The sequence below is a fragment of the Trachinotus anak genome, unplaced genomic scaffold (assembly GCF_046630095.1).
Source record: "Trachinotus anak isolate AG129_WGS33_773 ecotype Australia unplaced genomic scaffold, CSIRO_AGI_Tana_v1 ptg000013l, whole genome shotgun sequence".
NCBI classification, from domain to species: Eukaryota; Metazoa; Chordata; class Actinopteri; order Carangiformes; family Carangidae; genus Trachinotus; species Trachinotus anak.
In genome coordinates, this window is record NW_027273864.1 from 28,358,588 (window position 1) to 28,374,940 (window position 16,353).

At 40.3% G+C, this 16,353-nt stretch overlaps 2 protein-coding genes across 20 annotated transcripts in view; one reads left to right on the forward strand and one right to left on the reverse strand.

Annotated features, from left to right (window-relative positions):
* The window catches only part of matn4 (matrilin 4), a 29,535-nt gene that overhangs the window by 8,850 nt on the left and 4,332 nt on the right, over positions 1 to 16,353 (reverse strand). For 2 of the 4 annotated variants that reach the window (XM_071494168.1, XM_071494167.1), the window contains exons 2-8: positions 6,743 to 6,887; positions 4,243 to 4,418; positions 3,752 to 3,910; positions 3,232 to 3,463; positions 2,132 to 2,254; positions 1,705 to 1,827; positions 968 to 1,090 (exon numbers count right to left, since the gene is read on the reverse strand). In XM_071494168.1, the coding sequence (XP_071350269.1) occupies positions 968 to 1,090; positions 1,705 to 1,827; positions 2,132 to 2,254; positions 3,232 to 3,463; positions 3,752 to 3,910; positions 4,243 to 4,418; positions 6,743 to 6,824 (1,018 nt within the window). In that variant the 5' untranslated portion in view covers positions 6,825 to 6,887. The remainder of the gene's footprint in view (positions 1 to 967; positions 1,091 to 1,704; positions 1,828 to 2,131; positions 2,255 to 3,231; positions 3,464 to 3,751; positions 3,911 to 4,242; positions 4,419 to 6,742; positions 6,888 to 16,353) is intronic. The other 2 variants (XM_071494171.1, XM_071494170.1) reach the window with 1 other exon arrangement.
* The window catches only part of rbpjl (recombination signal binding protein for immunoglobulin kappa J region-like), a 64,555-nt gene that overhangs the window by 4,360 nt on the left and 43,842 nt on the right, over positions 1 to 16,353 (forward strand). For 10 of the 16 annotated variants that reach the window (XM_071494185.1, XM_071494176.1, XM_071494177.1 and 7 more), the window contains 7 exons: positions 2,160 to 2,265; positions 3,226 to 3,312; positions 3,400 to 3,490; positions 3,726 to 3,925; positions 4,297 to 4,430; positions 14,352 to 14,807; positions 15,293 to 15,386. In XM_071494185.1, coding sequence (XP_071350286.1) covers positions 15,350 to 15,386 — 37 coding nt within the window. In that variant the 5' untranslated portion in view covers positions 2,160 to 2,265; positions 3,226 to 3,312; positions 3,400 to 3,490; ... (2 more) ...; positions 14,352 to 14,807; positions 15,293 to 15,349. Of the gene's footprint in view, positions 1 to 2,159; positions 2,266 to 3,222; positions 3,313 to 3,357; positions 3,491 to 3,725; positions 3,926 to 4,296; positions 4,431 to 14,351; positions 15,387 to 16,353 lie in introns of those variants that run through there. The other 6 variants (XM_071494178.1, XM_071494179.1, XM_071494173.1 and 3 more) reach the window with 6 other exon arrangements.

A 16,353-nucleotide genomic window follows, 5' to 3' on the forward strand; every position in this document is an offset into this window, starting at 1 on the left:
AAGCCAGGAACAGCTGAACCGGCAGGAGCGTAACAATCTGTTATTATTATCTTTACACAGTATAGCTGTGGTATTTGGGTTAAATGGACGACACAATTACACGGTGTGTTACTCGTGCTTTGAAGATCTGTTTGGCTTCAAGGGGCAAAGTCAGTGTTTGGTTGTAAATTGTCTTCATTTCACAGTTTTCTGTCAATAAGATTAAACTTCAGGTGTTGCTGTGAAGCTGCTCCTGAGACATGTGTATGAGTGTATGTGCGTTTGCTGCAAACATGAAAATGTACAAACAGGTCATACGTGTTCACTCGTTTGTTTGTGAGTGCAGCATGCGTCAGGTATGAGTGTGTGTGAGGGAGTAGCCTCAGCTGATGTGGTTTGAAAAGTTGTGGGTTAAAGCTTTTAAATCCTCATTTATATTTTACACTTTTCCTGTGTTTTATTTAAAGTGTAGATATCCATAAGAAAATATATTTGTGGTTTCAAGAATCAAAAATCATCTCAACGTAGATTTACATCTCCTCTCCCAGGCTTCTGTCTGGAGCTGTAGAAACAACAGGGTTTTCTGAGTGAGCCAATAAAAATATCACAGATTTCAGGTAAACACTCAGAGAAACCAAATCCTGCAATGTTGGATGGTGGGTCCAGGTGGGCGGGGCTTGGGGCATGGCTGCTTTGGTGTGACATCACAAAGTTCCAGAAGTCCTGACGGCTCGTTTTAAGGCTCAGATTCAGAATATAGGCTGTGTGCATTTCTCTGTGGACTGAGGCTTTGATACATTCACAGTATTAATATAGAACCTAGAGCTGCTTCATAATCAGAAAAGACATGGAAATCTCACTTAATACAATATGGGACCTTTAAATGATCCTTTTTGAATTCATGCATGTGTGTTAGTGGAGGACATGCTTGTGTCTTTACCTGCCTCATGAACAACTTGTGAGTTTATCTCATGTTCACACCACTTACCCTGGCAGGTCTTGCCGTCGTCCAGCAGCCTGTATCCCTCGTTACAGCGGCAGTGATAGCCACTGAGCACACTCACACACTCATGATCACAACTGTGGTTCCCAAACGAACAGTAGTCGATCACTGAGGGGAGGAAAGCAGCAAGGCCGTAAGCAGCAGAGCGAACAGCAGCGAAACATGTGGGATTGCATCTATGTTCCCTTTGCCTCGCCACAGATCTGACCTCAAACAGAACCTGTAGGGTTTTGTTCTAAAAAGCTGATTCATGCGATTAGAGTAGCTCTAAAACGTACAACTAAAATCATGTAACGTGGGTCTGAATACTTAAGAAGTTAAAACTATGTTTTTTTTTAATAGACACATTTTGAGTTTTGTGAATAAAACTGCTGTTGGAAAAGTTGAAGGATTCGAGCAGGACTCTACAGATGTAAAAGGATATAAAGGAACATGTGGTAATGCATGGTTTTAGATGCAGGATGAGGTAACCCATGTCCAGATAATCCTTTTACTGTGACAGACTGCAGCAGGGGGGAACAGAGAACAAACCCACACTCTGCTTCATGTAGCTGCAAAGAAATCGGCAGCTCATGAAGACCAGAGTCAATATCAGCATGAATGTTCAAGCAGTACACACCTCTCAATACGATGCCAAGAGCTGTTCATGTGGAGTTTTTAAATGTGATAATTGTGTCTGAACATGTGTTTTCTGCATGTACGTGTTCACATATGAGACTAACTTGAGCAGGTCTTCTTGTCGTCGTTCAGTTTGTATCCTTTGTTGCAGTCGCAGGTGAAGGAACCAGGAGAGCTGACGCAGATTTGTTCACAGTCGTGTTTTCCCTCAGCACACAGATTTATGGCTGAAACACACACACACACATCAAGATGTAGGGAGTCACTATGATTAAACGTTGATTGAAAAAAAAAAATACTTTTTGCATGCCAGCATCTGAAACCCTGGCATGGGTTTTTCACTTTTATCATCCATATGTGAAGCTGTCAGCCATCTAGGCAACTGTATAGAAAACCTACTGTAAGTCTATTTCTGTGTCTGACACTCTGTTCCCTTGTATATTATCTGCATCTTCATCCACACCTTACTTTGAAACAAACTGGAAATGTCCATTGTCTGCAGAGTTGTTATTTTTTGTCAGTTTTTGTCACCTGCACACGTTTTCCCATTGTCATTCAGAGTGTATCCGGGCAGACAGAGGCAGTGGTAGGAGCCCGGGGAGCTCTCGCAGATGTGCTCGCAGCCGTGATCCGACTCCAGGCACAGATCCACACCTACAGCAGAGGTGAGGTCAACATCGGCTTCCACTTCCAATCAAGATTTAGCAATACTTGAATCAAAATCTGATCACAGTTGTTGGGTTTTCTTTTTGTTTCTAAGCCACTGTCAATCACATCTGATCAACTACACCCACACAGTCTGGATGAGGCAGATTATCTGAGTTTTTCTAACTGAGGTTTTGGACCCAGGTTCTTAGTTACAATAATTATGTTTTTTTTATTTTTTATTAATTGCTTAATTTATTCCTTCCTATATGTTTTTTAAGACTTTGTCTGCATTTGCTCTTTCCCTTCTTCCACTGAAGAAAGCCAAGATTTTTTCTTGGTCTAGAATAAAAGCAGTATGAGGAAATATCTTGCTCTTAAGGGATTTGAGTCATCTTTTATGAAAAGTATTAATTTCTGTGGGGTTAGATGGGCATAGTGACTTTTTCTTTATTCTGGCTAGACGTTAATAGTGTTTTTAATCATAGAGAATCTAGTGTTGCCCCAGGTGAAGCCAGCAGCATGAGACTTCAATTGCAGAGACTTGGCTGCAGGTTTTTACTTGTCTTGTGTTGAGTTGACTTCAAATAAAAATCAAATGTGAAGGTTTTAATGGGGATTTTACAAAAATGTGACATCAAATCCATAAAGAACTACTTGTCTCATAGCTCAGGTATTTTATGAGCTTTATTTTTGTCTGTAAGAATGTTTGTGTTCTGTACTCACATAAAACTCTGTACTGTCTTACAGGAAATAATGTAATAAAACCTGAAATTAGACAACTCATCCGAATCAAGTCAAAGTGAACCACAAGCCAAATGCTGCTTGATTTGTCTTAACTGCCACTTTTATAGACATCTAACCATGTTTTAAAGATCCTGCTCAGACTGAAAAATGGTTCTGGCGAACACAGTAATTAAAATGTCAAACATACACTTTGGGTTTTTGTAGACAGTGAGGTTATTTCCTTTCCCCAGCAGCCTTACCACAGAGCTTGTCCTGGAACTGCAGTCCAAACTGGTGAATTAGATCGAATGACTCCACCAGGAAGACGTGGTCTTCGAATGGCGGGGATGCCATGGCTCTCAGTGATGTCATATCAGCCCTGGCCACTCCCACAGCGTAGATCTCAATGCCTTTCTCTCTGGCTTCAGCTGCCACCTCGGCCACACGGTCCTGAGGACGTCCATCTGTCACAATCACGGCCACGTTGGGGACCTGGGGGGAGGAAAACCTCAGGATCAGGTGAGGTAGTGAGACCATTTCACAAGAACAAAATCATAATCACTGGCTTAAGTGAAACAATATGAACTGTTTCTACATTATGTCAGAGACATATTTGTGATTTTTTGGTCTATATGTAAACAGGTATAGCTGAAGGATGTCAGATCAGGATCCATTCTAAGTCAAGATATGTGCTGTTGAATTAAATCTATTAAAACAAGATTCCTTGTCAAATAACTGATGTTGAATTTTCTAGAGACTGTTGAGTGTGGCCTGCAGTACCTTCGGCCTGTCTCCCTCCTCCACACTGAAAGCTACATTCATCACGTATCTGATGGCGAGCCCGGTCATGGTGCCTTGAGCGAGGGGGATAATTTGATTGATGCCTTTCACCATGGTGTCCAGCTTGCTGTGTGTCTTCAGAGAGAACTCGCTGCGGACCTGCAGACAAAAGAGGTCAGAGGTGAAACGAAGAGTTAGCAGACAGTGTTAAAGTCCACTCATCATGTTTATCAAAGCAGAGCCAATCAAAACTGAAAACTTCACAGAGTTAGAGGAGGGAAGAGAAAGATATTAATGTAATATAGGATCTTTAAAAAAAAGTCTATCTGTTAGATATTTTAATTTTGAGTCTTGTGTAAAAGTTGACTTAATATTTTGTAACTATGCTCTAAACAGAATCAGTAAAAGGAAAGTTTAAGAGGAGGGACAGAATGATGAGGATCACAAATGCAGATCTGGATTAAGGTCTGGATGCTCTCTGCCCACATTACCTGGCTAGAGTACTGAACCACTCCCACTCTGGTGGCATTGGGTCCAATATCCAGGGTGTCCAGGATGTCGATCATGAACTTCCTCATGGTCTCAAACTCATGTGGCCTAACACTGCGGGAGCTGTCAATGAGGAAGACCAGATCCACTGGACCAGATTTACATTTCTGCTCAGGACCTGGGAGACAGAGTAAGAGCAGAAATGATTAACATCATGTTTTCTAATAAATCCCATGAAAACAACAAATTGATAATGAATTGATCTCCATCGTTGTCCAAAATTACTGAAAACACACCAGTGAGGCACACCGCTGCACTCTGCCACACGTTCCTTCATTACCATGAGCACACAAACTGTAGTTTATTGTGACTCCTGCTGCCTCAAATATAGATTAATACACCACTGAAAACAGTTCTCAACAAACACAAACTTTACTCTCCTTTAGGTAACATTTGCTAAAAAAACCACAGTGACCAGCTGTTTGAACATCTTATTAGGAACCAATGAGATTGGAGCTGAGAGCCGGACACTGACACATTGCTGGTTTTGATCTTTTCATGGGATTTGTTGAGATTAAGTAATTATAGTTTAACATCAGTCACGTCCTTTGGGTTGGAGTAATAATGTGTCCCCTAGGGCACAACATTGCAGTGAGCTCACTGTAGGAATACTTTGACATTTCCACATCTCCTACTGAACATACATTAACCTAAACGAAGGGATTTTTTCTTTTGTGCATTTACGAACGTCTTCCTTTAGTCGTAGGTATGTGTGTGTGGTTTTCAGCTTTACATGTGTCTGGAATGAGGCAGCAGCAGAAGTCTTCCTCATACACTGGTGTAACTTTCACATTATTTACCACCTGAACTCACATCTCCATGACTACATCTGCCACATGGCACCTGTTTTTGTCTTTAATTTCCCGTCATGGCTGTGAACGCACTCTCATGGTGTAACATCATCTCAGTTCAAAAACACAGCAGTCATGGCTGAGGTATTAGGTGAGCTGTGTTTTGCGGTGTAGCTTTATGAGTCAGGGAAAAAATAGTTTGATTGGTGCACATCCAGAATTTCTTCACAAAGGCTAAATTGGGAGTCATAGGAGACGTGGGATTGTTGTGGATCTTTAGTTTTAAATGGACATGAGCAGTGACTGGTTTTTAGCGTCATATAAATATGTCTTCTTCATTGTCTGGTCATATAAATCAAGTCAACCTTCAGCTGCAGATGTAATGAAAACCACATCCAAATATATAGGCCTGATATGTCCCAAAACATTACTGCCTTTAAAGGTTATATAGATGAGATTTTAAACATAAATATAGCAACAAACAACTATTTTCTACATAAAGATATAGTGGAGTCATGGTGTGTGCTGTAATCTGAGCTTCTTTCTTCTTTGTTTTGGTATCCTGGACGGCTGTGTGTGTTTAAACTGTTGGCCCTCCCCATGTTTATAAACACGCAGGTATTGCCCACACACAAGATGGCACAATTTCCTCCAATGAAGAAACCACGTTTCCATCTAAAAAGGCTCTGACAAGGCCAGAGATGAAACCAGAGCACAGGTGGACCGGCCATAGGAACAACTCGCTCATATCATGGTTAGCCAGGGGACTGTGAAACATCCATAACGTCTTTACTGGCTCCGTCAATGTCTTTACCTGCTCCATCAGTGTCATTTGTGTGGCTGGTCCCAGCGGCTAAGTCCAAAGCTGAATTTCTTTCGCAGCCCAACCATGGAGCCAGTACTGGTCTGGCTTTGCTGAGAGGATAACCCTACAAGCTGCAAAAGAGCTCCAGTTTGACTCAAAGCTGGTTTTCCTCCCCATGTGTAAGTAACTTAATTCTACATAATGTTACATGTCTCTTTTCAATAGTGACAGCTACATTAGTATGATAACATTAGCAAACTTGCTGTTACTTGTATTACGTGTTCTGCAAATGCTACTATTATTAGCTAACCGTGAGCATTGTGGAGCATGTCACATTAGTGCTAGCAAGGGCTAATGGTTGTGGTTAGCTTCTTGTGTGTTTAGTGACCACTTTAACTCAGCTTCGTAACATCTTGCTGACTGAAAAAGTGAAGGGAGGGTGGGGATATGGGGTTGTGGTAGACAAAGCATTTGTTTTGCTCTGAGATGCTTGTGGTCTAGTGTGACATCTAGTGGCAGTGATGATTGTTTACAGAACCTTTAAGTAAAATAAGGATCACATGCTAGTGAAGATTCCATTCACAAAGTTTCTGAAAGCTCTCAGCTTGTGAGTTTGTGATGCACACTGACATTTTTAAAAAATGTCAGCACCCAAGGACATTGCTTTTTTATTCTGAAAAATGATGATGAAATGCACAAAATACAAAGTCATACACATTTTTTAAAGAACAAAAACAGACAAATTCCATTATGTTCTGTTGCAAAACAATTTCAGGATTTCCATTTGAGAGGAAGACAATGAAAACACAATCTTCCTTTTGTGTTTAACATTATCAGCAGACTGACCTGCTTTTGGCCTTGCAGCAGCAAGGACAGCCAGGGTTAGCAGAATGAATCCACTCAGTGCTCTGAGCTGTCTCATCTTCATCCTGATGATACAGATTTAGCAGATGGCTTGATCACAGCTGGACTTGGCTGGAACTGGATTAAACTGTGAGGGGGAAGGGTGATGGGTGTGATGGAGGCAAAGCAGAGAGAAGCACAGAAGAGATTATTTGTGGTAATAAGATGGGGTAACATGAGAGGACATGGGTTTATGTTAACTCCTATGTCCTTGACACTGAATTATGCCCCTGTTATGGCTGATTTGACTTATTTAGTGACTTATTGAGCTTTGTCTTTGAAACAGGACTGAACAGAACCCAAAATGTTTTTGACGGATGACACCACTGTGTTCCTGACAGGAGGCAGTAAACTGGAGCTTGGAGAAAAAAAAGCCCAAAATGACATTTGTTTAGAAGTGACCACGCCCTCTTGTGGCTGTAAGAATTATAAACCTTGTCTATTGAGGGCAAAGAAAGAAATCAGGCAATACTGTTACAGAGCACAAAGTCTGCAGAGGGAGGAGGACAAAGTGAATGGATAGATCAACAAAATGCAGGATTTAGACACGGGAGACCTGCTTTTTGCTCCCTGTTTTCAACAGTGATGGTTTCTTGTAATTACAACCATGATTTTTCTTTAACCTAACCATGTCAGTTTTGCACCTGCACCTCCAAAATTTAAACCATAGTTGTGTCAGATCAGAAAGAGCTTTTATTTTTGAAAGCCTCTTTGATATTGGGCGACAAATCTGCTGACACTTTGTGATATCTGGCTTTTTGTTGTATTCGTAACAGTTTTGAAAGGCACCAACAAATCAGATCAGAAAACACTATATATGTCCTTCTGGAAGAAAATCACAAGTGATTTGTTTTTGTGATTTGTACTTTCATGTCATTTACTGCCGTTTCTACCATAGACTTGTTTTACACACTCCAATCGCTCATCTGAGTGTGGAAACACCAGTAAATTCCTAGTCTGTGCCCGTGTGTGTGTGTGTGTGTGTGCGTGTGTGTGTGTGTGTGTGTGTGTTTGTAAAGTGATCATAATTGCGACATTGAGTGTGTGTTGCAGTGGGAAATTCCAGTCCTGCCCTGTCGTAAAACATTTGGCTACAAACACCTGGATAAGGTGCACAGCAATTTCTGCTAATGGAAGGCTGTGGATAAACACACACAGTCCCTAATCTGCCAGTGTGTCTGTCAGTGTTCCTGAAGGCTATCAGCTCCACCAGCAGCACAAGGATAATGATAATGTCTGGGAAGTGTTTATGTTCAGGGCACTTGGTCAATTCAAACAGGCGGCATGGACACCAAGTCTCTTTCTTTAGGTCCACAGAGAGGGGTCCTTCAGGGGTTTATCGCTGTCTGACTGGCAGCCAGAGCCTGTGGTCGCCTGGGCTCTGGTCTGAGTCATGAGTCAACTGATAAAGTAGAGCACAAAGGCTCTTTTCTCTGTTTGTGTTTCTGTTTGTCTCCTTGTCTTTCTTCGTGGCTCTTGCCCGCACTCTCTCATCTCTCGCCCATGTCTTTGGGAACATCTCTGTGGTGGATCAGCCAAACATTTGGAGCACATTATTCCTGCTTTTACGTTTTCAGGAATGCTCTGCGGAAATGCCTTCCACATTTTGGCAATGACCTTTGGGGACTGCACTGTCCACGGACTTAATGTTTGTCAAAGGTCCCATGTAACACTTTCTTCTTCTCATTCTACAGCTTCTACTTCTATTCTAATCATTTTTTTCTTTTTGAATATCGTGTTCTACTGTCACTATAACTGAATTTATTTACCTTCAGGTCTCACCGTTTCATATCATATCATAATTAACAATTAGTGTCTTTCACATGAACTCACGTGTGGCAGGAAAGGTGAACTCAGAGTCACCAGATCCAGCTGACAGCCAGCTACATGATGCAGGTTACTGTATCCAGGACGGCCGATGTTAGGCTCAGTGAAGCCACATAACCCTGAGAGAGCCGGACTAAGATGACCTTGCCTTGTGATATGATGGTGACAGGCCCCTGAACCAACCTTAACCATAGCCTTATCCTAACTGACACTGTTAGTACCAGGCTCTATTTAGAACAATATACTCAGGAAAGAGTTCTGGAGACAGTCCAACATTTGCTGATAGCAGAGGACCCCTCACTGTAAAGTCTCCTGCAGACAGGACGATGAATCCAACTCCACCTCAACACTAAAGAAACCAGCTCCTAGACAACAGAACAAGTCACACAGGTTGTTTTCTTCAACCTTCTGATGCGACCCAAAGAAGTGTCTCCTGAAATAGTGCCCCAACAGCGGCAGGCATACCGGACCTTGGTTGTCATGGTTACAATAATAAACACATGGACTGGACTGAGAGCAGTTTATCTGTCTTCGTCACTATAGTTACTATCATAACAGTCATGGCTTGGTTAGGTTTAGGAAAAGATGGTGATTTGGGTTAATACTTCCTCAAACAGCACACGATCTTTGTTGTCATGGTTACAATAATAACGAACAGTCATGGACAATAGAAACAACATGAACTGCTACTCTCATATGGGAATCGAACACCGCTCTCCTGTGTCATATTCCTGTGTTTTGTTGACCCATCCATCCACCCCAACCTCCTCCTGACGTGGACTTTGTCGCTCTATAAACTACGTCACCGCACTTTTCCCTTTGCTCCTGTCATCATTACTACGGCCACTAGATGTCGCCTAGCAACAGAACCTATTATGGGTCATAATAACCTGCTGCAAAGAAGACCTATGGGCTCATTTGTTGCAGGACAGTCTCCCCCAAACAGACTAACCAATCATACCCTTCATGGATGAACACGGATAGAGAAATAAAAAGATGATGGTTTGTGAAATTTGAAATTAAAATACACTAAACTTTATCTCAACAAACAGAAGAGACTCCAGTATATCAGCCCTGTTTCAGAGTTTGGTCCCAGTCCAGGTCTTACGAGATGAGGCTGTGTGTGTGTGTGTGTGTGTGTGTGTGTGTGTGTGTGTGTGTGTGTGTGTGTGTGTGTGCGTGTGTTAGCAGAACAAAGACTCCTCAGTATAACTTTCTGTAGCTAAACAGCAGCAGCCAACACCCCCACGTCCAGCCCCTCCCTCCTGTCTCCTCATCGTCCACTCACCAAACAACAGTCTACTACAATCCTGCTGCTCAGCTGTGTGTGCAACACACATGCACACACACACACTTCACTGCTCTCCCTCAGCGGGGCCACAGACCAACATATGTTCTATAATTATCCACAAAGAGAATCATTCATCTCAGATCTAATATTTTCTCGTTAAACGTTTCATTGACTGGACGGTGGTGACGGCTGCGTCTGTGTGTCTTCGCTTGGTTGTTAAATACAGAAATGGAGATCCTCTTTCCCTCAGTTAACACTCACAATAAATTAAAACTGTGTCTACTACACATTATATTGTGCAACTACTACATGAAATTATAGAGTAATTAACAGAATGACCTTATTACATGTGTCTAATCTGAGAGAAAATGTGCATTAAATGTAAAAGAATAGCAGCTGAGTGCCGTTTGATGCCACATACTCGAGTGTAAACCAACCACACAGTTTACAGAGCTGCTTGTTAAAAAGGAGTCAAAGAGCAGCAGCAGCTGTTGACGTTGGCATGAATGTGAGATTTTACCGCAACAAACGAAACAGTGCCTGTTTCTTTAAAGGTCTTTTCAAGTCCAGGCAGTAAAAAATAAACCACTGGATTTCCTCCAGTCTGATTTGTGCTGCAGCAGAGCTTCAGGAGGGTAAAAGGTCAAAGTAAAAATCAGCTTTATCCAGCTACTGTATGGCCGTCAGCTCCTAAAACTGTTTGAGTTTAATTTAGTCAAAACCATTTTGTAAAAATACTCAAGTACAAGTGAAAGTCTGACATTAAAGGTTGTACTTGCTAAAAATGCAAAAGTATTCTAATTTAAATGTACATAAAGTTTCATAAGTAAAAGTACTCACTGGGCAGAATGGACCCTTTCACACTGTGCTAAAGTGTGAGCAGCATTTTAAGTAGAGGAGACCGACATATTTGGCATTTCTGTCTGTATTGTTAAAGCCAGTGTGTTCAAAATGTAACGGAAACTAGTTACATGTGTCTGCTATTAAATGGTGTAGGTGTTATCTCTGCAGCACAAACACAAAATCATGGTTTAGTCTCAAACACAAGGAGTGGAATGTTACAATTCACCTCATAGTCCACAGAGTTAGTTCTAACATATCCTGGGTTAAATCTTACATCATGGAATAAGGATTATGATAAAAACTTGATATTGAAGTTTTTTATTCAACACTTTTTGACTTTTTGACATAATTGGTGTGTGTGTGTGTGTGTGTGTGTGTGTGTGTGCGTGTGTGTGTGTGTGTTGTTGTTACCACTAACCCAGATTGTTGTAGCCAATTAGCTTACTTTACAGCTAATAGCTAAAACATAAGCACTGACAACTATCATGAAAGATATCAACATAGACGCACAATAAACATGATTTAATTTTGAAGAGTTTAACTACAAAGCTGACAATGCTGTCACAAAAATAAATGAAGTAAAAAAATATTTTCTTCCATCAAAATCAGTTTATTCCTTCTAAACTTGTCTGTACTTCCTCACATGTGGTATCAGGACTAAACTGAGCCTGTATAGAGGGAATCAGATGATTCCTAACTTGGTCCTGAAAGTGTTACAACTGACCCGTGTTACAACCATCCCCTGTCTCCACTACTTCATAAAGCTGCATGCTTTAGTCTATAATCATAAAACATATTTTGAAATCTTTACAGTCCTAGTGTAGCAAAAAGTACAATATTTCCCCCTGAAATGAAGCAGAAGTAGTGGAAGTAACTCAAATTTGTACCAAGGCACAGTGCTTCAGTAAAAGTACTCAGTTACTTTCCACTGCTGCTGTTGTCTGGAAGATATCATGAAATCCTGGGTCCAGTTCCAGGACATTTCTAAAGACATCTGCCCTTCCCCTCACCCTGAGACTAGTTTAGACTTTGGGCTTCAGTTTTTTAAAGCAGTCTTCCTGGTATGGGCTGATAAATGATGTTATTCTGAACAATATAGTGCACAGAGGATCAATATGCACTTCATTACAGAAAGAAGGATGGGAGGGAAGGGAAAAGACAGATGTCAGTTTTTGGCATCAATGCAGTGATAAAAGTTGTGTTTGTATTCAATCAAGACGCAGCAATTTAAACAGCAGCACATATCAGGCCTGGAGTTCCTCTTAGTGCTGCCCCCTAGGGAGCAGGACATGTTAATGCATTTTCCAGATTTCCTCTGCACTGCCTCCGGATGTTCACTCAAACCTCAGTCAGTGCACAGAAGCAACTCTCACCTGACCCCAACATCACCCTGTGGCTTCTGCACAACAGATCAAACTGACAGCCTGTTTCAGCTGCATCAGGTGAAATGTAACAATTCATCCAATTTATCATGTTCATCAAGTGTCTGGAGATCAATGCTGCACCTGATTATTCTGATTATCAATTAACCCTCCAATCTTTTTGTCAAATTATAGTTTTGTCTGAAAAAATGTCAAAAACTGTCTGTTAGTTTCCCAGAGTCCAGGATGACATTTTCAGATTCTTTTCTGTCTGAGTGAATACTGTTACACATGACTAAGAAAAGCAGCAAACATCATGTTTAAGCAGCTTATTTGAGAAAATCTGAGTATTTTTTATTTAAAAATTACTTAGAATATTAATGATTAGCAAAATAATTGATTGAATAATCAATTAGTTAAGATTTCATCTTCAGACAAGGAAATCTTATTCATCTATATTTGTCCTGTTTACCCAAATAAATTCTGGTGTCATGTATGATCACCTCTCCTAATTAGCTTTGAGTGATGACTCGGATTTCAGCTGTCGAAACCAGACCAGGTCTCTCTTGTCATAAGGAGACTGGATCTCAAGGGTCTTAAAGGTCCCATATTTTACACTTTTCCAGTGTTTTATTTGAAGTGTTGATATCCATAAGAAGATAAGTCTGTGGTTTTAAGAACCAAAAACCACTTCGGTTTTCTCCTCACTCTGTGGACTAAGCACTTTAATACTTTCACAGTAATAATATTGAACCTAGACCTGCTTTGTAATCAAATAAGATGTAAATCTCACTTTCTATAATATGGGACCTTCAATAGAAATGAAAAGATTATCTACCAACTGTATTCCTCTGGTTTGTTAGGAATCTAAATTTATTATACAATAAGTGTAACACATTTGGAAATTTGATGTGAGCAGAGCAGGCAGAGATAGAGACCCAGCATATTTCAAATATGTTATATTATCAAAACACAAATCATTCTTTAACTTTGTTTGGATCATAACTCATTTCCATTGCTGCTCGATTCAGTCTGACTGACGTCACATTAAATTGTTCCCGAGGTGTCTGGTATCAGATGAAACAAAACCAATCTCTTTCACAGAATATCTAAATAGGCTGTAATGTCAACCTTGGCCAAAGCTGGTAATAAACAACAGGAGCTGCAGCACTATCAAGTATGTGTTTTTGGAAAGGTCAGAGTGGCTGTTATTCTGTTTCGCTGCTGACTGATAGAAAATACAGGCATCGTGTTGAGTCCTGCTGTTCGTTTTCATCAGGTTGTAATGTTTTTGGCAGCGTCTGTTGCTGACTGTAACATAGAGACGCTGCAGGACACGTCAGCCCGTGAGATAAAGGTGGTTGAAGGTAAATGTGACTTTTTGTTTCTCCGTGGGAACAAGCAACTCAACCTTTACCTCTGGAAGAGAGGGTTGGGTTATAGTTTCCCTTCTTCCTCAGCTGCTGTTTTACTGGTGCTGGTTAAAAATCCCATTAATGGTTTTAATTGTTAAGTTAAAGTAAAAGTTCATCACTGTGGGGAAATAAGTTTATTCTTTTTACAATAATACATTTATTCTGCATGCAATTTGACTATAAATTAAGTGTCATTAATTGTGTTATGATTTTCTTACAGCTTGTTTTTTTTGCACATTTATTGTCGGTAAGGTTTTCTGTATAAGTAAGTGTAATAAATAGGAGAGGAAAAACAACAGGCTTCGCATTTTAGACCAATCAGATGTTGTGTCTCATTTCTTTAAACTGAAGTGTAAAGACATGGCTTCATATTTACAGTTATTCAGACAGTAGGTCTGAATAACTGCAGCATACTGATCACGTCAGAGGTTTTTTGTGGAATGAACTTGTTTGTATAGTATCTTGCATTAAAACTAAAGCTGTCAATCAGCAAGTAGACAATAGCAAACAGTTCTTTTATAATGGATACACATGAATTTATCAACACTGTGAAGTCACTCAAATCTTTTGTTGTCCTTTACAGCCCACTAACCAAACAGGCCACTGTTTATTCTGAGTGCAACATGGCTGTAAATAAAGTGTCATTAATTGTGTTTTTCACATTTATGTCGGCAAGGTTTTCTGTATAAATAAGAGTAATAATCAGGAGAGGAAAAACAACAAGCATTGCATGTTGGACCAATCAGATAAGTTGATGGAAACAAAATGTTGCAGAACTGTTAAAATAAAACACAGGCGTCTGCACATATCTGCAGTGTTTGCTGAAGAGAAAGGTGTGTGTGAGAAACCTGCAGTCCAGCAACAGGTGATTATCTCCTTATCCACACACACTGAGAGATGCAGTAATGTACACACACACACACTAAGACCAGTGGTCAGATAACAGATCCGGGATGGAGTACAAACATGTATAGACACACACACACATAAATATCTTTTCCACCAAAGCCTCTGTTACTGTAGATTGGCTGTATGGTGCAGTGGAAGCTTTGTGCTCTGTGGTGAACATGATTAACTGACTGGTGGACATTTGACATGTTTTAGCTCAGTGTTGCAGTTGAACTAGGTGAGGATGGTGAGACTGTCTGTGAAGTAACTGTGCATCACTGTAGAACATGGATCATCTGGCTGGATAGACTCTGTCAACCGGAATGAGAAGAACAGTAAGAGGATCTTAACCAGGAAGCTACAGGTCGACCACTTCATTTCAGGTCAGCGTCAACGAACAACAATGAACAGAAACAATTATTTGTTGATAATTAATTATTGGATTGCAGTTGTCAAACTGTGGGTACGTGGATATGACTGAAGCTTGATTCATAATCTGGAGTGTTTTTAACTGCTCTGGTTTTCTGGGTCCGTGAGACGTCCAGAGCCACTGTGCCTCATCTTCAGTTAGAAAGATTTGTTTGTTAATTGCATTTAGGATGAGTTCACACACACAGTGGACTCAGCAGCAGAAGAATGTCTGATTTCAACAGACCATCAAGCTGCAACACAAAGCCAAGTTGATGTCAAGTTGACAGCTGTCTGACTTGAATTACAAAGCTCTCAGACTCTGTGCCGGACACTGGAGGCACTGTTTTATTCCCCCATTGTAATATCTGCAAATCTGCCTATGTTTGTTGATCTCATGATACAAAGAGTTCTTTCAGAGTCAACAGTGAAAATATCTGAAAAACTGTTGTGAAAGCAGAGTGACCATGGGCCTGAGAAACACCCCCTCCTAAAATCAGCAGAGACCACCCCCATCATGGATGAGTCGGACTTCGTGGACGAAGGCAGGAAAGGTGAGCGGAGGATGATTTTGTTGACCTGTCAGTATCATTAAACCTAACTATGTGTGTCTGTGGGAAGGGCTTGTGCATTGATACATTCCTGAGGTAAATTTAATGAAAGCAGATGTTTCCTGTCGTGACTGCATCAAACTATCATCTCATCAGTAACATCTCTATGCTTTAATGAGTCCAAAAACAACAGAATATCAGTAGAAAAGTGTGATTCATGTGCAAAACAGCTGCAGTACCCAGGTTTCCATTACAGTTTTGCACAAAATAGAAGAGTTTTTTGGGGTTTTTTTCTGGTTGAAAAGTTGACAAAGCACAAATGCAGGTGGTCTGTTTCAGCTGAGTAATTTCTCTTATCGCGATATCATGGATTTCCAGCATCTGCCTCTCAACTGGAACTGGCTCCCTGGAGCATGGACACGGCGAGCACTGCAACTTGAATGTGAAAAGTGTTTCCACTCAATTTTACAAAACATTGCTTTGTCAAATTGTCTGAAAAACCACCTCATGGAAGTGTATACTTTTTTTTTTTTTTTTTTTTTTTGCAACTTTTAAGATTCTTTTCAAAATTCATGTTTCCTTTATTTGTTTTAAAATATGCAATTCCAAGTTGCACATTAAGCAGGTTAATGGAAATGCACCTAGAGACTAAAGATAAACGCAATATTCAATTATTCTCACAAAAAGCAAAGGAAAGAAAATTTACACAATAAATAATAAAATAATAAAGATTTCTCAAAAATAATGTTTGAAAGATTCCCTTCTCACTGGATGTTATTGTCCTGGTAGAAGACATGATTCTCAGTCTACATTAAACTGTTCTTTAGGAAGGACAGTCTGACTGTGGTTTCATTTAAAAACAAAAAAATAAGAAATAGATGATTATGAATCATCAGAGCTATAAACTACATGATTGTTAAATGTAAAAACACAAAATAGTTCATTCAGCATTTCACATGTGACATTGCAG